This window comes from Talpa occidentalis, unplaced genomic scaffold (assembly GCF_014898055.3).
Source record: "Talpa occidentalis isolate TD23 unplaced genomic scaffold, MPIMG_talOcc4v2.1 talOcc4.17, whole genome shotgun sequence".
Classification (NCBI taxonomy): Eukaryota; Metazoa; Chordata; class Mammalia; order Eulipotyphla; family Talpidae; genus Talpa; species Talpa occidentalis.
The window spans coordinates 59,018,213-59,040,596 of NW_023601754.1; the positions used below are offsets into that span (position 1 = coordinate 59,018,213).

General features: G+C 54.1%; 1 protein-coding gene and 4 non-coding genes across 5 annotated transcripts; 3 read left to right on the forward strand and 2 right to left on the reverse strand.

The window, feature by feature from the left end:
• Positions 1 to 3,969: 3,969 nt before the first annotated feature.
• TRNAK-UUU (transfer RNA lysine (anticodon UUU)) lies at positions 3,970 to 4,042 on the forward strand. The gene has a single exon. It is a non-coding gene; the product is annotated as a tRNA-Lys (tRNA).
• A 2,885-nt stretch (positions 4,043 to 6,927) lies between these two features.
• On the forward strand, positions 6,928 to 7,000 carry TRNAF-GAA (transfer RNA phenylalanine (anticodon GAA)). Its single transcript has one exon. It is a non-coding gene; the product is annotated as a tRNA-Phe (tRNA).
• Positions 7,001 to 10,305: 3,305 nt separating this feature from the next.
• Positions 10,306 to 10,391, reverse strand: TRNAR-UCU (transfer RNA arginine (anticodon UCU)). The gene is given in 2 exon segments: positions 10,306 to 10,341; positions 10,355 to 10,391. It is a non-coding gene; the product is annotated as a tRNA-Arg (tRNA).
• Positions 10,392 to 10,637: 246 nt separating this feature from the next.
• Positions 10,638 to 10,710, forward strand: TRNAV-UAC (transfer RNA valine (anticodon UAC)). The gene has a single exon. It is a non-coding gene; the product is annotated as a tRNA-Val (tRNA).
• A 4,740-nt stretch (positions 10,711 to 15,450) lies between these two features.
• On the reverse strand, positions 15,451 to 16,386 carry LOC119250553 (olfactory receptor 4D11-like). The gene has a single exon (XM_037518302.1). It carries the CDS (start codon positions 16,384 to 16,386, stop codon positions 15,451 to 15,453), a length of 936 nt encoding a protein of 311 aa, XP_037374199.1.
• Positions 16,387 to 22,384: the final 5,998 nt, after the last annotated feature.

Sequence of the window (22,384 nt, forward strand, 5' to 3'; positions counted from 1 at the left end):
AAGGTTTTACAGGTGGCCACGGCCCATCCCCTAATGGGGAAGAATCCGGGGCTGGCAGCCCGCGGGGTCCTTCGCCCTCTCCCTTGAACCCCGGAATCTGCTCTTTTTCTGGGTGGAGGAGGAAACTGGAAACGCAGGAAAGGCTCCGAGTTTGTTCCTTTACAGCCTCCCTGCACCTGCAGCCCGTCTGCCTCCCCGCCCCGCCCCGCCCCGGGCCTCCCAGCGCCCCCCCCGCCGCGCTCTCCTCCAGGTCCCCCGCGCCTCCTCGCCCCGCTCGGGGTCCCCGCCGGGGCGCACCTGCACGGGCCAGGGGCGCGCAGGTCGGCGGCCACGTGCGGGCTCGCGGGGCGCGACGAACCCCTCGTTTCGCCTTCGCCCTGCTGGTGTCACGACGAGGACCAAGGACAGCTCTCGGCCCGGGGGGTCCTCGCGCAGGGGCGTCTGTCTACACCGAGTCCCGGCCTGACCCAGGCGCCCGGCTGCGGCTGCATCTCAGGGAATCAAGGGCCTTTCTCAGCAGACGCGCGCTCTAGACACGCGTGGGGCGTGCCTGCTGCTTGCTGTCATTTGCTCTGACATTCAAGTGTAGTTGTGTTTTTATTTGCTAATTCGCAGGCCACCCGGCTTCCAGGGCTGTGCGCCCGGCCTGGGGTGCGGAGGGGGAGGGGAATCTGGGGGCTCTCACCGCCCCTTGGGCTTCAACGTGGTGAGTGCAAGGTGGGGGTGCACGCGCAAGGCATGGCCCCTCCTGGGTTTGGCGCCAGCCTGGGCTTTGGGGGGACATGAGGGAGACCCACTGCTCATGTTCCCAACCCCCTGCCTTGTGATAAAAGGCAAAATGGAGAAATATTGCTTTTTCTTTGAAGTGAAAGGAGATAGTAAGTTGATCTTCCGAAGCCTCTTCTGACTCTGAAATGGAGTGACCTAGTTTCAATAATGCCAGGAGGTGGCGCACCTCTTAGTGAGAAGTTGAATTTGTACGAACTTGGGAAATAATGACTGATTTCACTTTTTCTATTGTAAAATATATCAGATTAAAGTCCTAAGCCATCACCAGTCTTCATGCTGCGGGCTGTCTCGAGATGTGGTCAGGAGCCTGAACTTCAGGGGACCAGAGAAACAGCGTGTTCTGGCGGTGTCCTGAGATTTTGCTTCCAGTGTCTCTAAAAATTTCTGATTCGGGTTGGTTTAGGGATTTGGTTTAGCCCAGAACTAACTCTAACCATCTTGGCCTGGGTCCCCAAGGAACATCCAGGGCTGAGGAAGCCCCCGTGGTCCATTTCTCACTGGGAAAGCCCTGGAGGACGCTGGCTTGATCAGCCTTCCCTTACTGGAGTCACACGAGTGGACCCGGAATCTTTAAAAAAACCTGGAGGTCTCTGAAAGGGAGCTAAGTGAAAAAGTCCTCATTCCCTGCTCCTTTGGGATTTGGGCTCAGTTTGCTCTAAATGGATCTGAGAATTGCTTCCCACTGTGTCATTGTGTTAGCTGGCTTCAAGCTGGAGGAGGGCCGTCTAGCATCTCAAGGGATACCACATTGTTAAGGCCCGTCATACAGTCATTCAACAAACTGTGTGGCACCCACTGTATTGCCAGATGTGGGAGTCCTCTCTAATTTAATAAAAATGCTGTTTCTTTCCCACAGAATCAACCCTTATTTATTGCTGTTTGTGGAAAGCTTTATCCTGTAATATACTCTTGGAAATAGACATTATTTAGCCTCATAGAATGATTAAAAAGCAGTAACACCCATCAGGCTTTCTCCATGCTTCTGCTCGAAACTTTGGCATATTTTAAAGTTCACTCATTGCATTATTACGTCTTTCTGGAACTTCCTTATATTTTTTCCCTGTTGAAGTTCTCGCTTGGGTGAGAATCTTTATGACCGTTATTTTGGGTGTATTAAAAATCAGATTCCTTATGTCTGGTGTATGAAGGCCTTTTTCTGAAGGCTCTTTCCTTTGGAACATTCTGGAATTTCCTGGAACATATTCCTGTTTCCTCATCTTGTTAGACTCTCTGTTTGTGTCTATGTATTAGACAAAGCCCTACTTCTGCCAACCTTGAAGGAGAGGCCTGGAGTTGGTGTGGGTGTGGAACCTAATCATTTAACCTGCCCAGGCTCTAGGCTGCGGCCCATGCCTTTGTGTTTGTCTAAGTAGCCTGATTTGTTCCTGATGGCTCCTTGTTGAGAGTGTGCCATTCAGCCTGTGTTCCTAGGGAAGGATTTGCAGGCTGACTGAGGCCCTGGCTTTGAAAGTGCCCACATACAGAGCCCCTGAAGCTCACTGGGGCTGAGTCCTAACCCCCTCGGCCTCCAGGCCTGGAGAGTGGACTTGTCCGTGGGGCATCAGTTCCAGAACCTGGGCCCAGGACTCGTTTTCAAGCTCCTCTCTGCGGCTGGGTGGAGGCCAGGGGCAGACTCTTCTCACCTGGGGCTTCTGGATTGTGGCTCCTCTGCAGCTTCTGGATTGTGGCTCCCTTGGGCTGTGCTCTGAGACAGTGAGAGGTCTTTGTCCGCAGGTAGATGAGGCTGTGGGGTGGGGGGCTGAGGCTCTAGGGGGGGTGGTGTAGGCTGGATCTCAGGGCTTTCCAGTTCTCAGTCTGGAGCTCAGCCAGGCCTGGTCTCCAGGTCCAGGAGACCAAGGGGCTTTCCCTGGACGGCCTGTCTGCTCCGCCGGCTTGGCCAGGCCGCGCGCCTCCGGGCTTCCTCGGGTTTGGGGCTAATGCCGGGTCTGTGCACCCGCGGGTCTCGGGCAGCAGGAGGAGCTCCCCAGCCGGGGGCGAGGCCGTGTCCCCTTGCGCCCGCGGGCCCGGGGCTGCGGCGGGCCGGGCCGGGCCGGGCCGGGCCGGGAGGAGGCCGCGCAGAACCGGCACCTTCTGCTCTTCCCTCTCCAGAAGGAGCCCCCCGCCCCCCGCCCCCCGCTGCTCTCAGAGCAGCGTCGACTCTCTGTACTGCCGCCCAGGGGCTTCCCGCACCCCCCACTTTCACACGGGGTCCCAGGGCGAGCCAGACCAAAGCCGAGGCACCTAGAGGAGACTCCCCGCTGCCGACAGCTCCCCGAGTCCCCCGGAGTAAGTCCCTCTGGCTTCCCGAGCCTGGGTCTTGGGGTTCTCTCGGATGCAGCTCCCAGGGGCGCCCGCGGCGCCGCCCCCGGCCCCCCTCGGGCTCCTCTCGCGGGCGGCGCCCCCGGGCGTCTGGAGGGGTTCGACCTCCCCTGGGGAAGCGGTCGTTGTCGGGGTGCGGGGGGGCGGCGCCCGGAGCTGCAGTCGGGGGGTCCGGCGGGAGGAGGCGCGCTCCGGGCAGGGACGGGGGTGCCGCCCCCCCTGGCCGCAGGGCCGCGGGCGCCGAGGCCGGCCCCTGGGCACTGGGGCGAGTGGGCCGGAGGGTGCTGGGGGGCGGCTGGGGGTTGGGGCGCAGGGGCGGCGGCGGGGCCCTCTCGGGGCCCGGGGAGGGGTCCTCCCGCCCGTCCGCGCGCGCCTCCTCGGACTCCGCAGCCGGGGCGGGCGAGCGGCTGCGCGGGGCGCCTCCTCGGGAGCAGGGGCACCCCGAGACCGGGGCACCCCGAGACCGGGACACGCGACGGGCTGGGAGGCTGCGCTCTGGGGTCGGGACAGCAGCGGGGTGTCCCGCCCCCCAGGCTGGGTTGGCGGGTCCCAGGAGACCCCTAGCCGGGGGCGCACCTGCCCACGGACCGGGCTTATTCACTTTATTTTATTTTATTTTTTTGAGATTTATCCCAAGGACTCACGGATGGTTTATTTTATTTCATTTTCATTTTTATTTATTTATTTTTTTGACATCATTGTTCATTTTTAGGCAATCTTTGCTTCCCCCGCCCCCAGCGCTTTATTTTCCTTGAACTCCCCGCGCGCCCGCGCCTCCGGGCCCCGGTCCCGCCTGCCCAGGGCGCCTGCGCGCGGCGCCGCGGGACGCAGTTCAGTCCCCGCGGCGGGGCAGCCCCGCGAGCCCGGATAGCTCAGTCGGTAGAGCATCAGACTTTTAATCTGAGGGTCCAGGGTTCAAGTCCCTGTTCGGGCGGATCCTTTTCTTTTCCACGATAATTACGCAGTAAGGACCAGCTTCGGGGCGGCGTGTGCCGGCGCCTGGGGGCCGGAGCGGAACCCCGGAGCCCGTCGGGGCGCGGCCGGCTGGGCCGGGGAAGCGGGGTCCGGGCCGCTTGGGGGGCGCTCCGGACTGGTTTAAGCCGCAGCTCCCCGCCCGGCTGCTGGCCCAGGGCTGCTGGCATTGGAAAATGAGGGGCAGACGCCTCCTTGGAGCCCCGGGGACGCCCCAGGTCGCCGCCTCCCTCGCTGAGTGTGGGCGCCCCCTGCCGACTCTGGGGTTCCCTCCTCCAAGAGGCCCGGGGCGCGGCGCGGATCCTCCTCTCACCCGCCCCTCCCCTTCCCCTCCCCTTCCCCTCCCCTTCCCCTCCCCCCCTCCTCCCCCTCCCCTCCCCTCCGCTGCGGCCACCCCGCCCCACGCGCGGTGGGGTCTCTCCTCGCCCCCTGGGACCCCGAAAACAGGGAGAAGCCGCGGTCGAGACGGAACCTCTGTGGCGGGGAGGAGGAACGTGCGCGCCGAGAGGCCGTCGCGGGCGGGGGCTCGGGCACGTGTTCAGCGCCCGGGAAGGACAGGAACGCCCAGACCCCACGCCCGGCGCCGCGCCGGAGCGGACAGGCGGGGCGCAGCGCAGGGACTTACCGCTCCCCGGGGAGCAGGGGCAGAGGGCGGGGAGGGGAGGCAGGCGGAGCGGGTGTGGGCGCGGCTGGCCTGGTGCAGGGTGCACCTATGGGGGAGCGAAAATGTAGCCCCAAATTTAAAGGAAAAATAAAAAATAATAAAAACCTTTATCACTTAAAAATATGGTCTAGGGCCTCCCCGGTGGCGCAGGGGGTTGAGCGCCGCGCTGTGAAGCTGTCTGCAGCCTCTGCAGCGCCGGTTCGAGTCCCCGCCAGCCAGGGAGATACCCACATGGCGCGGCAGACCTCTCCTGTCGTACCCGCTGCTCCCCTCAGCAGTGTATTTTGTCAGTCTGCCTGTTCTGATCCCCGCTCTGTCTCTGGTGGATCCTCTCATCCTCCCGCGCATCTGGCCTGTACCCCGGTTCTTGCATAAATAAATATCTTTAAAATAAATAAATAAATCTTTAAAAAATACATGGTCTAAAATTTTATTTTCAAATAAACAACCTTTTTTTGAAAAATTTTTTTTAAAAAGGAAAAACCAAAACTAGTTTCCACGGACTATAAATGAATAAGGGATGGTTCGGCGCCTGAGAGGTATGGGTTGGGGGCGCAAGGAGCTGCTCAGGCTTGGATTCAAAGAAACTAAAGTGACTTTCCCTGTGAGGTCAAGGGGGCGGGGGCGGGATCCCTACCTCGCCTCTGCCAAGAGAAGGGAAGAAAGTCGACCTTGGCCTCATTAACAGCATGAGGTGGGTGGAGGAGGCAGCTCCTGGCATTGCTCATGGGCTGGGCACCCGGTGCGCGGGTGAGGGGGCCGGGCCCAGGGGAGGCTCCAGGGTGAGTCAGGGCCTCCATCCCTCCCTCACCCGTGCACACGACGGCCGTGCCCACACCAAATCCCCCTCTCCCCAAAGCGCGGCTTCCTCGTCGGGAGGAGGGGATGGACACTTCTTTCCAGCCTGCATGTGGCCAGCTTGTGACGCACGAGCCAACAGGGCCTGCACAGGGCGGAGCCGAGTCTGCCCAGTTCGCATCCTGAGACATCGACGCCATGAGTATTATTTTCCTCATGAAAGAGGACAAAAAGATACATACTGAAACAAGCAGGGAACTCTTCCTAATACATCTTTGAAAGTGTATTCAAAATACACCCCAACATGCCAGGATGCTAAGGCCAGGGCCTGTGGCTTGTGCGGGCGGCGTCCGGGGTCAGGCTGTCCGGCTGTCCGGCTGCTGCGCCATCTTTCCAGAACAAAGTGATTCAGGGCGCCCAGAGGGCCTTCCCGGGCGAGAAGCCGCATGAAGAGCCGTGGAAACTCTCTAATCGTCTCCTTCCGGAGGGGACCCTGGGAAATGGCCCGGCCCACTTCAGGCCACCCTCACAAGTGGGGTGTCTGCTCTGATCGCCTCCTGAGCGAGCCGCACGGACCAGACCGGGCAGGTGAGGCCAAAGACAGCAATGAGCCCCCTCCTGCTTCCCTGCGCCCGCTCCTCAAGCCCATGCTCGCTCTCTTTCACCAAAGGGCTAAACTGGTCCGTGACCCTCCAGGTGTTGCCAGCTTGGAGCTGCCTGTCACTGGTTCTTGTCTGGACCGTGTGGGGGCAGAAAAAGTTACCATGTATCAGGCGAATTGGGGGTGGGGTAGGGGCTGAATGCACTCAGGTAGACAAGCCAGTGCACACAGTAGGCACACAGCACTCAGGGCACACAGCAGGCGCACAGCACAGCACTCAGGCACACAATAGGCACTCAGGCACACAGTAGGCACACAGCACTCAGGGCACACAGCAGGAGCACAGCACAGCACTCAGGCACACAGTAGGCACACAGCACTCAGGCACACAGCATCCTGCATCTGGCCAGCTTGTGTCCCAACAAGCCAACCAGGCCTGCATAGGGCTGAGCTGAGGGCACACAGACACACAGCACTCAGGGCACACAGTAGGCACACAGCACTGAGGCACACAGTAGGCACGTGACTGTCTTTACTTTGGGAACCCGGGGAGAGGCAGAAAAGCCTTAGGAAGACGATAAAAGGGAACCTGGGAAGGAAGAACGCCCACTTTTTCTTACTGGCAGGAATGGACTTGCTCATTTCCCGCCCTCAAAACTTCAGAGTTAAATACAGAATAATTTAGAAAGTGAGAAGGTGAAATTAGAAATGAAACCAGGAGAGACCAGTCTTTTTTTTTTTTTTTTTTAATTTCCCAAATAGGTTAAAGAAGGTTCCTGTGCTCGCCGAAATAGCTCAGTTGGGAGAGCGTTAGACTGAAGATCTAAAGGTCCCTGGTTCGATCCCGGGTTTCGGCAGGGCTTTTGCTTGCGCTTCTGCCCACCCACGCCCAGACCCACGAGCCCGTAGTCTTTTGGCAGTCACAGACGACACAGACTACAGTGGTAGGCAGTCTCCAAAGACATGTCTACACAGCAAGACTCGCCACTCAGGGTTCCCCCAGAGCGCCCGCGACCCGGCGGGGGGCCCTCACCCTTCCTTCGCGCGCTCAGTGCAAGCATCGCTCAAGGCCGCGCGCTCCGCAATCCTGCCGGGAGCGCCACTGCCAGGACGCGGCTGACGGGGGGCGCTTCTCCTGACTGTGCTTCATGGTGTTTTGGCCACACAAGGAACCCCTGCGAGTTTTGGGCAGGACCCCGCAGGCGGAGCCGTGCATGAAGGCCGGAGAGAGGCCGGCGCCCTCCCCGGGCGCGCGTGGGCGACCCCCTCCCGCTCCGCGGGCGTTGAGAAGCGTTCTCCAGGGCGCTTTGGGATTTAAAAGAACCCGCGCCGGAACAGGGACTTGAACCCTGGACCCTCAGGTTAAAAGTCTGATGCGCTGCGGACTGAGCTACCCGGGCCCTCGAGGCAGGCGCCTCTCGGCGCGGACGGGCGCGGCCGCCCTTGGCCCTCAGGACCCGAGCCTGCGGCTTCCCGTGGACTCGCTGAGGTGAAGCCGCGGGATCGAACTCGAGCCGGCGTGGACGGGCCTGTCTCCGTTTCCCCCTTTTCCGGTGTAGAGATCCGCCCTCGAGACAAGGCCGCCCGTCCGCCCCGCCCGCACCCCGGCTGTCCCCCCAGCCCGGCGCCCCCGAGGGCGCGCCCCGCCGGCGCCGTCCGGCTGTGGGGCCCGGGGAGTCCTTCATCGTCAGCGCCCGGGGCGTCCCGAGCGCGCCGCGTCAGGAGTCCGCGCCGGGGTCGCGTCCTCACCCCACAGGCGCGGCTGCGGAGGGAGCGCGGGCTCCAGGACCCCGCGAGGCCCGCCCGCCCCGCCCCCCGGGCCCGGCAGGACCCCTCGGCCTCAGGGTCGCCCCGGCCCTCCGCGGGGGTGAGGCCTGCGCGCGCGGGGAGCAGCGACCGCGCCCGAGAGGAGGCGCCCCCGCGCCCCGGGCAGCCGAGCGGGGCTCTGAATGCTTCTCGAAGCTTCCATGTGAAAGGTTTTGACCCTGCAGGCTGCGGGCGGGGGTTGCTGTGCCGGGAAACCCCCTTGTCCCGCCAGCCCGGCCCGGGCGGAGGAGGCTCGGGTTGTCTTGGGGAAAGAGCCCTGGGCAGGGGAGAGCCGGCGGGTGGGCGCCCCCACGCGCGCTCTTTCCTGGAGAGATGAAGCGGGAGCGAAGGACGACGTCAAAAAGAAAAAAAAATCCATTATGGAACGAGCCATGTTACGTCAGGCAACCCACACGAGGAGCTGCAGCTAAGCAAGATGTTTGGTGCAACGCTTATTTGCGAAAAAATTAGAGATCTATGACTGTGCCTCCTCGAGCGATGTCCATCGGGCTGTCAGGTGCTCGCCGACCCCGGAGGGGTGTTTGGGAACAGAAGACAACGGGACTGACACGGCGCCTTGGGGAAGGACGCTGCGGTGCGCGAGAGGACGCGCGCTCCTCTCCCTGAGGCCTGCCCGGGGTTTCTTGGATTAAAGACAAGCTTGGCTTCTCTTCATAATGAAATAAAAAAAAGACAAAAAACCTAGTCTGTTAGGTGATTCTGCTCTGCGGGGTCCCATAGGCAGAGCCCCGCACCCCCACTTTCCCAGCACGGAGATGACAAGAACAACTCCCTTCCCTGTAGGGTCCCCTCCGGGACCCCCGGCTTTGCAGGGGAGATGTTTGCATAGAAACATCACACAGGAGTGCAGTGGGTTTTTTTTTTTTTTTTAACTTTTAAGATTTCTAGGGACAGTTTTCACATATGGAAACACGGGTGTGTCAGACGAGTTTGCTGAAAACTAAAAACACTAAAACTAAAAACTGAAAACAGCGAGAAAGCGGACGCCAGGCTCCAGCAGAGGAGCTAGAGCGGCCTGGGCCTCGGGCAGCAACTCCCGGCAACGAACGGGCGTGGAGGGAGCCCCGGGGGTCACGGAGCCTGCGCTGGCCGGTGCTGGGAAGGTTTAGTTTGGCAGAGAGAGGGGAGGCATCATCCTAGGGCGATCGGCTTCCCTAGTCCCGTGGGACAACTGTCCTGAGAAGGCGCCGCCCCGCCCTCCCCCCGCCCTGCTCTTCTCATGTCCCTCTTCCACACCTGACATCCTGTTCGTTTGCTTTTTGTAATTCACCTCTTCCCTCAGGAACTCTGTGGTGCGAGCGCCTCCGGGCTGCAATCTAGGGAAGACCATGCCTTGTTTTCTGTTGCTGGAGGGTAACTTTTGCTTTTATAAAATTTAAGTAATACAAATACTAAATCTGTGCATTCCCACAGCCCTTGCTTTTAGAACGGAAGTGGGATGTGGCCTCAGGTCAGGGGGGCATTTTAACCAGTGCCCCCGCTCTCCCCTACAACGCCCAAGTTTTCACCCCCACGAACTTCTTCCTACAAAGCATGGATCTGCACTTGTTGCTACATTTTCAAAATCTGGCAAAAGGTGTTCAATTTCAAATTAAAAATTGAACCTTCAGGGGCGTCCCTGGTGGCGCAAGGGGTTAAGACGCAACCTATGAAGCTGTCCGCAGCCCCTGCAGCACGAGCTCGATCCCTGGCCCGCCAGGGAGCTACCCACACGGTGCGGCAGACCTCTCCTGACGCGCCTGCTGCTCCCCTCAGCTGCCTGTCCTGTTCCCCACTCTGTCTCTGGTGAGTCCTCTCACCCCCCACACCTCTGGCCTGTACCCCAGCTCTTGTATGCATAAATAAATCAATCTTAAAAAAAAAAATTGAGGCTTCAGCGCCGCTGAAGGTCGTGGAATCCTCGGAAACCGGACGGAATGACGCCGCTTTGGACGAGGGGCGCACACCCCAGCGGGCGCAGGTCCCCCGGGCCGGAGACCAGAGCCTTAGTCACCCGCCGCCCGACGCTGGGCCTCGCCTTGAGCATCTCGTGCACCCGCGCCACCCGGAGCTACCCGAGTTTCATGACAGTTGAAACTCGCTTCTCTTCACGCAGTGCAAGAACACCACGGGCAGAAAGCTCCGTCCGTCCGTGCGCGCCCAAACCTCATCTCGCCCCCGCGCCCTCCGGGGCCACCCGGCCTCCACACGACCCACGCAGCGGGGTTCCCGGCGCCCCCGCGAGAGGCGCCCCCGGGCGCAGGACGGAGCTGCCCGCGTCTCGAGGCGAGCGCGCCGCCCAGAGCGTCCTCCCTGGGGTAGGGGGGCCCGTCCGTTCCCCTCACAAAACAAAAAGCGACTCTGGTGGGACTCGAACCCACAACCTTTGAATGCCCCCAACGGTCTAGAAGTCCAATGCGCTATCCATTGCGCCACAGAGCCCGGCGCCAGCGGCCCTCCGCGCCGCTTACATCAAGGCAGCGCCTGCGTGTGCGCCGCCTCCTCCGGGAGCGGCCGCAGCCCGCGACGCCGGCCGCGCAGAGAGCCGCGCCCCCATGGCGGGGCGGGGAGGCGGGTCCACGCTCCTCTGCGGGCCGGCGCCGCGGCTCACGGCGCCGCCTCGCCCCACGTGTCGGGGCGGCGCCTTGGTGTGGAGTTATGGCGGCCCGGCGCCCTCCGCCAGCGTCGGGTTCCATAGTGTAGCGGTTATCACGTCTGCTTTACACGCAGAAGGTCCTGGGTTCGAGCCCCAGTGGAACCACGAGGGCGCACCCCTCCCTTTTGCGTTTTATACGGAGTAGTAGGTCAGGTTTTATTTTTGCGAGCTTGATCTTGCGTATTTCTCCGAGAAGGGGGAAGGGACCGTGTTCTCTTAGGGCGCCGCGGCGCTCCCGTCTCCCCGCCGCGCGGGCCGGAGTCTGAGCGACCGGGAGGCGCCGTCCCCGAGGCTGCCCCGTGTGGCCACTCCGGGTCGGTGCAGGCGGCTGTGCCGGCTCGGGCCTCTGCGCCTGCGCTGTGCGTGCGCGCTCTGCCTGAGGTTGTCCTGGCCAGGGTCCTGGGCCTTCTGGCTCCTCCCCTGCACCCTGCTCGGGTTGTCTGTAAAACTGCTGATGCCTCTCAGGAGAGGGATATCTTAAAGGCCACCCCCGCCTTTCCTTTTGTGATTATTTCCAAGTCCTCTAACCTCATACTTTGCTAAATTAAAAGTATTTTTTGAGAACTTAATTATCTGTACCTGGTACAGAGTTCCAACAGTGCCACATGTTTTACAGTGAATTTGTTATAGGGAAGGGAGAGGGGCAGCCCAAACCCCGCAAACCTGCCCACTCTAAATGGGTTTCGCCATCCGCCGCATTAACACAAAACATATGACACTTTAATGGGAAGGATCTTTAATAAAAACTAGGAAACAATACAGGTGAGGCAAAGAGTTCAGTTTCTAGATGAAGCACCCAAAGTTACCCGTCCCCTCGTGGGTAAAACTCCATCCATATGGGATTGGCCCAGAACAAGGCCCCAAAGCCTGCCACAAGTCTAAAGCATCTTCCAGTGGGGACCCACAGAAAAGGGTCACAAACAACCGGACAAGCCCAGAAGGAAAAGAGCAAAATCAACATCAAGATAAAAGCTGCCATTGTCACCTCCCCACAGGTCTCACCCACATCTGTGTCACCCAGTCCACGACCAAAAGACAAGCGCAGTTTCTTCACGTGTCTCTAGGCTCCATGCGCCTCCTCCAGGTCTCCTTGCTCCATCCTGCTTCCTTCCTCCGTCTCTTCCTGCAGCTTCTTCTCTTGCTGCTCAGCTCCACCCTCCCTTGGGTGGGGCAGGGAACCTCCCCCTTTCCTGGGGACCACCCTGTTACAAATTCTCCATCTGGCAGAGTTTTTCTCCTGGACCAAGCTCTAGCCGGGCCCGGCTGACTCCTCCTGTCCTCTGGGCTGGCCCACCTGGGCCTCTAAAGACCAGGACAGACAGCGGCCCTGGCAGTTTCCCCCGGCCCAGGTGCAGTCCCCAGAATGCCTGCCTGAGACATCTGGGACCTTCTGTGGCCTTGGACTGGTGGCTTAACTGCTCTGTGCCACCTTTTCTCCTCTGCTGTTGCAGGGGGCAACACCACACTGATTAAAAAAAGGGACTGGTGGAGCAGGCTACATGATGTAGGCTGCTGCTGAAGAGCAAGATCCTGGCTTTGTTATTGATAGACAGCATAAGGGGGAGGGGAAAAAGGAAAGGGGAGGAGATTAAAGAAAGGGGAAGAATGTAGAAGATCAGGCGTTGTGAGTCTGCCCTCCAGGCACTTCTCATCTGCTTGATGACTCGGTATTGTCATTGAGATCACGCCCTAATTCCCCAGCCACGGTTCTAATCTTACCAACAAGGCTTTCCACTGATCAGCTTCTGGGGTCCCTTGCTTTACACCCGTCCTCAGCCCCTCTGGCGTTCCTGGTCATACCTCGTGATGCATAGCCTTCCCAGCGTGATCCAGCTTTGCGCTCTTGTTTGATTTGACAGGGACTTTGCAGGGTTGGGCTCCTGTGCCTAACTGACCGGGCCATTCTGATCTTGTTTAGGATTTAACAAAATGGTGGCCGAACAGGCCACTCAGGAGTAGCAGACCCACGCTCTGCAAAATGGGGGCTCGGGGAATAATTCACGATCTGCCCTAGGAAATGCTGAGTGAACGCCGTTGTTATGAGTGTTATGACTTGGGAGGTGAATTTGGTGTGGTTGGGGTAGATCAAGTTTTCCCAAAGGGAAATTTTTAGAAAACACTAAGTGCTGAGCACACCAGCTCTGCCTTTGCTGGGCCCCTTCCATGTTCCGTGGGCGCCGGCTTCTGCCTCTGTCTCTTCGCACATCTGCCCTCTGTGTGCACCTCTGTGCCCAAGTGTCCCCTTTTAATAAGGTCCTCAGCGGTACTGGACCAGGGCCCACCCCAATGACCTCATTTTCACTCCGTCACCACCACAGAGACCCCATATCCGAGCAAGGTCATGTGAGGAGGCGTGGAGTTAAGAGTGAACATACAGGGAGGAGATGGCTCTCCCTCCTTTGAGAACAGAACCCACGATTTTGCCATAGGAAGCTGGTCCCTTCTTGGGGAACCATCTACCCAGCACCCCAGAGAGACACCAGACAGTGATCCTTTCTGCCTCCCTCATCCCGTCGGCTGAGCCCGCAGAGTCTTTCCTCTGTGATCATCCTCCGCTCTGCTGATGACTGCAGCTCTCTTCCATGTCTTCCACGGACACCCGTGGCGGCCCTATCTCCGGGCCTGCACCTGTCCAGTCCAGGGCTGACTGATCTGAAACGCAAATGCTCCCCACCCCTTCACAGAGAAGCCCTCTGATGCTCGGCCTCCCTCTCCAGCCGCTCCCTGCCCTCATGGCCCTGGTGCTTAGTCCTTGGAGCCTTTTCTGGTGATTTCTGCTCACTATATCTCTAAAGAACAAGCCCGCAAAGGAAGAATAGTTCCTTTGTGGTATTCTGACTTCTCGCGCCTCAGCGCCCCCTCTACTTAGAGGTCTCCACCTCACTCTGCGAATTCTGGGATAGTCTCCAAGTAAAAAGTACATGTATGTTTTAATATTATCTACATGCCACATCTTTTTCTAAATTGAGCAGCTTACATGCAAATATACAAGTGTAAACACAGCTCATAAATACACAGATCTCACACACATGCACAGGTTTTCTTCCTGAACTAGTCTCTTATGAATACTCCATTCATTCTTTGCTTCTAGAAAGTAAAGATTAAATGCTAAAACAAAAAATGTTTAAGGAAGGGGAGTTGAGTTTTGAAGGAAAGCATGGCATTTTGGTAATAAAAATGATTAACCAAGAGGGAAATACCTGCCACTCTCTTTTTTTTTTAAAGATTTATTTATTTATACAAGAACCGGGGTACAGGCCAGATGTGCAGGAGGGTGAGAGGACTCACCAGAGACAGAGTGGGGAACAGAACAGGCAGACTGACTGAAATACACTGCTGAGGGGAGCAGCAGGAGAGACAGGAGACGTCTGCCTTGCCATGTGGGTTGCTCTGTTGCCGGCGGGGATGGAACCAGCACTGCAGAGTCCGTGGACAGCTTCGTAGTGCTGTGCTCAACCGCCTGCGCCACCGGGGAGGCCCACCTGCCATTCTTGATAGTTAACGAATCATGCTGGTTAGGGCAGGATGGGATTCTGGTTCTGTGGTCTTCCAGAGAGGGGTCTGACTTGAGAAGTGGTGGCATGATACCAGGCTTGTCCCCCCCGAACTGTGTCTAACTTAGAAAATAACCCCAAAAGAAGAATTTCAGGCAGGGGCCAATGGAAGGACAGGGGGGAGCAGTGATAGGGCCGGTTGGGACGAACTATGTTTGGGGCAGATTTTCTTGGCTTTTGTTTCCCTCCTAAATTGCATGAAGCAAATGGCCTGTTACACCAGTCTGGTGGCACAAACATCAGAGAGTGCGTGGGAGAGAAGACTGGGGTGTTATAGGCCAGCCAGCACATCCCGCCCAAATGTTAGGCGACCACCCATTGGGTCTGTTTCATCTAATGGGTTGTCAGAAGACCAACGGAATTGAATCCTGTTTTCTAATCTCTTGAAGAGGGTTGCTAAAGAACATGCTAGAAAGAACACGGAAGAGGAATGTGGAATGGGCTGGCTGGGGAGTTTCTAATCAGGGCCTAGACAATGTTTATTCTTAGCCTTTGTGACACGTGTACAAGTGAGTCGAGCCATCCTAGCAATGAAACAGGATAGGATTCCTTCCTCTCTGGAGACTGATGTTGAAATTCTTCGAGGGGGTAGTCTTGTAGTAGTTACTCCTGAGGGAAGGGGGTGAGGGGATGACCAAGGACTTTTCATAATACTACAGCAAGGAGGGAATTTTGTAGGGGAGCTTGCTTCACAGCCCACCGAGTCCTGCAGGAGGTGGCGGGCAGAGCAGGGGTGCATGTACTACTTAGCCGAGGTTGGTGTCTCTGGTCTAGCTTTGTTCTGCCCTTAATGAGCCAGGGAACCTTTGAGAAAACACGACACTTATCTCAACTTACGAAAACCTGGTGGTGACAGTGGGTGCAGTGATGGTGGGTGGGGTGGGAGGGGTGACCCTGGATCCTGCAAGGATGCTATGGAGAGAGATTTTCACTCAGAGAGAGGATGGATTTTCAAGCCTTGATTCTCGGTCCCTGGAGGCCATTTTACCAGTTTCGGCTGAGGCTCCACTGAGTGCCATCACGACCCCAGAACTGAGTGGTAGTTTGCTCCCACACTTCATCTCCTTACCTTTGACAGGTATTAGGGGTGCAGCTCTAGGGTCCCTTAGCAGCTGACAGCTTCTGGATTCGCTATGAGAAGACGTCACAGGAACGACTGTTTTCTCATCACAGGACTGTGGAAGAGGATGAAAGGAGCATCTGGGATTCTAGATGTCTATTCATTGGGCCTGTCTGTCGTGTGGTAAGGAAATATTTCTCATCTTTGACCTCCAATGGGGGTTCCCAGCATCTATTCCTTCTTGGAAGGCCCGAGTCTTTGCTTCAGCCTCCTCATGGCTGACTTCATCTCCTGGTTCCTCAGGGTGTAGATTAAGGGGTTCAGCAGCGGGGAGATGACGGTGAAGATGACGGAGATGACCTTGTCAGTGGGGAGGGCAGTGAAGGGCCGGGCATACACGTAGATGCAGGGCACAAAGTGCAGGGTGACCACCGTGATGTGGGCGGTGCAGGTGGAGATGGCTTTCCTCCTGCCCTCCCCGGCCTGAGACCTCAGCATCCTTAGGATGAACGTGTAGGACAACAGCAGGAAAATGAACCACAGGGTGGAGATCAGGCCGTTGTTGGAAATCATGAGCAGCTCGATAACAAAGGTGTCGGTGCAGGCGAGTTTGAGGACCTGGGGGACGTCACAGTAGAAGCCGTCAACCACGTTGGGTCCACAGAAGGGAAGCGGAAGCAACAGGGAAATCTGTACAATGGAATGGACAAAGCCCCCCACCCAGGAGGCCACAATGAGGGCCGAGCAGCGCCCCCTACTCATGATGGTGACGTAGTGCAGGGGCTTGGAGATGGCCATGTAGCGGTCCAGGGCCATGACAGAGAGAGAAAAAACATCTGCTCCACCGAGGAGGTGGAAGAAGAAGATCTGGGTCATGCAGCCCTGGAAGGAGATGGTCTTCCTCCGGGACAGCAGGTCCACGAGGACCTTGGGGGCAGTGATGGAGGAGAAGCAGATGTCCAGGACAGAGAGATTGCGGAGCAGGAAGTACATGGGGGTGTGCAGGCGAGCCTCGTAGATCACGGTGACCATGATGAGGAGGTTTCCCATCACGATTGCCGCGTACACCAGGAATAGGAAAAGAAATAAGACCAAGCTCAGCTCCCGGGACTGGGTCAGCCCTTGAAAAATAAATTCTTTCACCCTTGTGTCATTTGCCAGCCCCATTGAGTCAAGTTCTTTTTCTTCAAGTACCTGGGGAGAAAACACTCTTGTTAGAGAAAACATATCAAAACCAGAGAAGTGTGAGTTAGATGGTTTTGGGTGCTTTGGAGGTTATTTCAGTCGGTGTTTTCTTTTTGGGCAAGAATGCCCGCAAGTCAGCGAGTTATCCTAGTCCCAAGAGCCCATCAAGGTGAGTTTCCACAGGTGCGATGAACAGATGCACCTAAATCAGGGTGTTCATAAAATTCTTCCTAAAACATTTTACATTTACATAATTTGACATGCGCTATACCTTTCTTGAAAATCCACTGAGTGCCCTGGCAAGTGAAGAGACTAGATTTTCTTTCAACGAATACATATTCATGTGTCTAATTGTTAGGAAGTGGAAACAGCGGGGGAAATTATAAAATGCTCTATAGTTTCTGGAAGCCTGAAACTTCCCTGTCCTCATTTGCTGTCATAGATTCCCCACTTGCCATAGTCTGGCCAGAGCTTGATGATTCCAGGTGGCTGACATTAAGTCAAGGAAACAGCCAACCAAAGAGTTTACAGTTTATTTCCACCCTGGACTAACAGTTTTGCAGCAGCTGAGATCAATCAAGCCCATCACTGTTTCTACTTTCTCTCTCTTCTCTTTGATGTCTCGTTCCCTTTTCAACATGGTCCAAGACGGGCTTGGCAACTTCTCTATGGTCCCTGCTCCTTAACACGCTCTTAGCTGGGGTTTTATCACTCTGGCCACTCACAGTGGGTTTCTTCTCTCGGCCTCCTTCCTTGCCTTCCCCTCCATTAACATCTGTTACTTCACTGGTAGGGGACACAGTCTCAGTTTGTCACGAGTTAAAATGTGTGTGATAGTGTTTGCTTCCAAGACTGTGAAGTTTGAACAGGCTTGTTTCATCTATTTGGTCTGAGTTCACTGCAGACCACACTCCCCCCTGTATGATGCCAACTGATATTTTGCACAGAACCCATCTTCCGTACAACATTATTTTGGAAAGATTGGCAAAAATTCACAGTTTACTCTGTTCCCACAACATAGCATCCTTTGAAATGATTACAGCTATTATCCAATCTAGCATTTAAAAAATAGATGTGTTCCATACAATGGAATATTATTTGGAGATAAAAAGAAATGGGCTCTTAAGGCATGACAGAGGGGAGGCATCTTATATGCATGTTACCGAGTGGGGAAGGCACTTACTGTATGATTCTGACTATGTGATACTCTGGAAAAGACAAAACTATTGTAAAAAGCTGAGTGGTTGCCAGAGACTGGGGTGTAGAAGTGGGGAGAGGTGACTAAGTAAGGTTAGGGGGATTTTTACAGCAGTGATACCCTAATAATTTGTCAATACCTATGGAATGTACAAGACTCAGCCCTAATGCAAAGTACGGATTTTAGTTAATAATAATGTGTCTTTGTTAGTCCATCAATTATTAATTGATTAATGCAAGATGTTAACAATATTGGAAAGTGGCGATGGTAGGGGGAGAGGGATATGTATAACTTTTCTGCATTTTCTGTTTAATTTTTCTGTAAATATAAAATTGCTCCAAGAAATCAAATCTATTCATTTTTTTTTAAAAAGCAGCTATACCAAAAATAATGATCAACATTCTGGAGCATTACAATGCTCTCCTAATAGAGGTCCTAATGCCATTAATTTATAGACTGGCATTTTCCAACTTTAATAGATATAAATAAAAATACATTCCCCAGCAAAACCACTCAGCAACTCCAAACCCACTCCCCAAATAAAAAGCAGATGCACCAAAGGAAAAAACAATTAAGAACATTTTCCCCTTATTTGGATTATGAAACTTCATTTTTTGATAAATCCTAGTTCAATGCTTTCCTCCTGCTGTCCACCTTTTTAAAGGAGACCATTTACAGTACTTGCTACCTGGGCATTAGCAGGCATCTGGGTATTGTGGTTTTGCCAAGCTTCTTATAATGAAATTGCCCTCTGCAGCTTTTTAAAAAATCAACTTTGAAAAACAAAAAAAACACAAAACAAAAAATAAAATAAATCAACTTGTATGGAAACAACCGAAAAGCCCCATGAATGAGCAGCGGGTTAAGAAGACGAGGTACATGAACACACTGGAATACGACTCAGCCATACAAAAGATGAAATCTTACCATTTGCAGCAACATGGGTGGAGCTGGAGGGGATGATGCTAAGTGGAATAAGTCAGAAGAAGAAAGACAAATAGATGGTTTCATTCGTATGTGGAACAGAGAGAAAACAAAGCAAAAGAACAAAACTAAACCAGAACAAACCTTAGAAATAAGACCGCAGAAAGGAGGCCACTAGAGAGGGAGGGTGGGTGGGGAGTGGGGAGCATAGTGAAGAGGGGGCTCAGTGTTCTAGGGTGAAGGACGGCGGGTGACATGCATCTGGAGCTGTGAACCTGTCCCATCTCTGGGAGAGGCCTGAGCAGTTCTGAAATGGTCTTGCGATGGTGAGCTGCATCTCTGCAACTCAGATGTCTCTCTCAAGCACCCAGGAGGCATTCCTTTGAATTTAGTCACAAGGAAGGGTCTCTGCTCCCTGGCTCTGCAGGAGGATCGAACTTTGACTTCAGTCACTCCAGCAGGAGGACGTAACAGCCCCACTGCCTTACACTGGCTCTTGGCAGATTTTCATTTCTCTGTCTGCAGAGTCCCTGCTCTCCCCGCTCCCTCAGGCTCTCTTATTTATTTATTTTAAAAGATTTATTTATGCATACAAGAGCTGGGGTACAGGCCAGAGGTGTGGGGGGTGAGAGGATTCACCAGAGACAGAGTGGGGAGCAGAACAGGCAGATCTACTGTAATACACTGCTGAGGGGAGAGCAGGAGAGACAGGAGAGGTCTGCTGCGCCATGTGGGTCAGCTCCCTGGCCAAGGATGGAACTCAGGCTGCAGTGGCTGCCAATAACTTGATAGCACTGAGACTAACCCCTGCACGACCAGGGAGGCCCAGATTCCCTTTTAAAATACCCAGTCATTTCTGAGCAAGCCCCAGAGTTACTGAACAGTCTTTTTCACGGCTTTCACTCACGCCCACCTGTGCCTCTCTTCGACTCCCCTTTGTACGTCTGCCCTCCACACTCTGTCCAAAGGGAGCAGCACTGGGTCCCTCTGTACACACAGAGCTCCCCAGCTCATGGAGGCCTCACCTTTGCATGGAACAGAACAGCTCCTTTCCTAGCTTTCCTCCTAGTCTCTCTCTGTCGAGGCCCAAGCAACTTAAAGCTATTTTTTTTTGATGAACTCCCAATGATTTATGAGTCCATCAATCACTCTTAGAGGATTTCATTATTTTCAAAGTGTTTTTAGCCTTTGAAAGGGACAGGTACTTTCTTTAAAGTATATATTAATTGTTAAAAGATTATTAGAACACAGGCAATTTGTTACATAATGCCTAGAGAATTTTTGTTTAAACCATGGTCAGAAGTGACGTTGGATAAAGCAGCTGGGGAAGTGTGAGCTTCCATGCCTTCGTGGAACCACAGCGGAAATTTTATTTTTATTTTTTATTTTTTTATTATTTATTTAGGCATATAAGAGCTGGGGTACAGGCCAGAGATGCAGGGGGTGTGAGAGGATTCACCAGAGACAGAGTGGGGAGTAGAACAGGCAGATCGACGGAAATACACTGTTGAGGGGAGCAGTGGGCGAGACAGGAGAGGTCAGCTGCTCCATGCACAGTGGAAATTTTAAAAGCATCTAAACTCCAGGAAGTTCAGTCTTTTCATTAGTGAAATGGAAACACTCATTATGTCAAGCCTTTTTGAGAGTAGGAAATGTTCACTCAGCACCATAACAATATTAAGTGGACTCATCAAGAAAAAAAATAGTTTTGATTACCCAGACGCATATTTTCTTTACTTAAAAATTTTTAATTATTAAACTAAAAGAAAATAAACATTTGTTTCACTCTCAAAAAACAAATGGACCCAGTGATTTGGGTGATTTATAGGCTTTTGGAGCTCACTCGATTATTTTAAATAACGTTTGATCTCAATGACCTTGTGACTAGTCTAAGATTGTGTTCTGTCCATTTCCAACAGTCACCCCTCAGCCCACCATCAAGCTCATTGTTTCCTGATAGTTAACTGTAAGTTGGTTAGTGGTGGCAGGATGAGCAGTTGAGAACAGGGTTTCCAGGGGACAGTTTAGGGTAGTGGTTAAGAAGAGGCTTCAGAACCCAAATGGATGAGGTTCTGGGCAGAATTGGCTGTGAAAGTGATCAAATCGCCAATTCTACCAAAAACGCTTGCTTGTGTTCTTCCGTGCACATGATGCATGCAGAGCCAGGACACAGGAGAGGGAGACCGGGCCAGTGAGACTGCCTGTGTGTGTATGTTTGGAACAAAAAAGAAGAAAACAGAGACAGTGTTTATAAGTTTGTTTTTGTTTTTTTGGCAAGACCAAACTCAAGACCCCAAGTGCTTCTTTTTAAATACGCACAGGGAAAGCCATCAATAAAACAGGTTTATTGATATTTATAGTCTCCAATTTGAGGGGACCCCAACGCAATTGTGCCCTAATGTTGCCCCATCTTGCAAAAAAACTGACCTTCTTTCAATGTCCTTCAAGGCACCTTCTTAATTTTGAAGAAGTAACGGCTCCATTCTGCATCATTAAAGACTTTCGTTTTAGTAGACATCGCCCTCAACCTTTCAGGAACACTGTTAACATTCAAAACCTTTCTGAAAGCTGCGTGGTCAGCATCGGTGGTGCAGGGGCTCACACGGTCAGACATGCAACACACACCAGCAATTGACAACATGACAAAGTGATCTCGCTTCAAGTCCCGCAGTTCAATTCCCTACCCAAGAAGTAGGACTGGCCATTTGGTTGCACATACTGACCTCAAGCGTCACTCGTTGTAAGGATGTTCCCCTTTAAGGCAGACAGACAAGTGAGGGTTGGCTGGATCAGTCGCCTCTCTCCTAGCACTGGGGGCACCGGGCAGGCTCCACCATGGCCGCTGTCCTCCTACCACGCTGCCCCAGTGCCCCTGCCGGGAGCATCTAGCCTCAGCCCCGGATCTGAAGGCAGGATCACTGAGGGGAATACTTTTGGTTGTGATTGTTGACTTGAGTAGCCAGGGTTTCCTGTTGGGATGAAGCTCCCTTGAGTGTTATTAACATGTCAAACGTGTACTGAAGCCGTGTGCAAGAACGCACATTTTGGTTTTCAAATTCTCCTAATGTAAAAGGGAGGAGCTGAATCCTCATAGACCTTGTGATCTGAGCCCACTCTGCTGGAAGAGCTCATAGGGGACAAGCAGGAGTCTGTCTCCTGAAGAGGTAGGAACTCAGGGAAAAAGGCATAGAATTCCCAGTGGGATAGTTCATCCCTTTGCATTATTATTTTCTTAAACAGATGGTTTGTTTATTGTGTTAGTAATTGACATAATCAGAAGCATGGTAGACCGGGAAATGCACTTTTTTCTTGTTTTTAACCAAATTTCTCATATGAAGAGACGAGAAAGCAAAGGATGTGTTGGGAGTGTGCATTCACCAGTGAATTATTGTGAAATATATTTTGAGACTATTTACATACCATGCTCCAGACACTATGGTGTCAGAGGCCCTCAAAACAAAGAAATCCATTTTCTCCTTCAATGTCATGCATGAAGCCTCATCTGGTGCCATAGATCTATAGATAATCTTACTTGGTTGTTGCTCACGCCAACCTCATGGAACTTGTAATTGGCAAGATCCCTATTCTATCTTCAGCACCTGCTCTCCACCATTGGGGTGTGAACTTTAGATGGGAAAATCTTCAGGTGGTAATTATTTAAATTATTCCCATTATAGAATCAGGGGCGCTTACTTTGGGTGTGTTTGCTTGATTAATATGTGATGACTTCGTGAAAGAACTGCTTTAATCCCAATACCCAAGCCCCAATATGATCTAACACGAGTCTCATCTCTTTTCAAAGCGACAGAACAGGTGTGTGGTGGGAATACCTGAGTTTATATAATTTTTGTTTCTTGA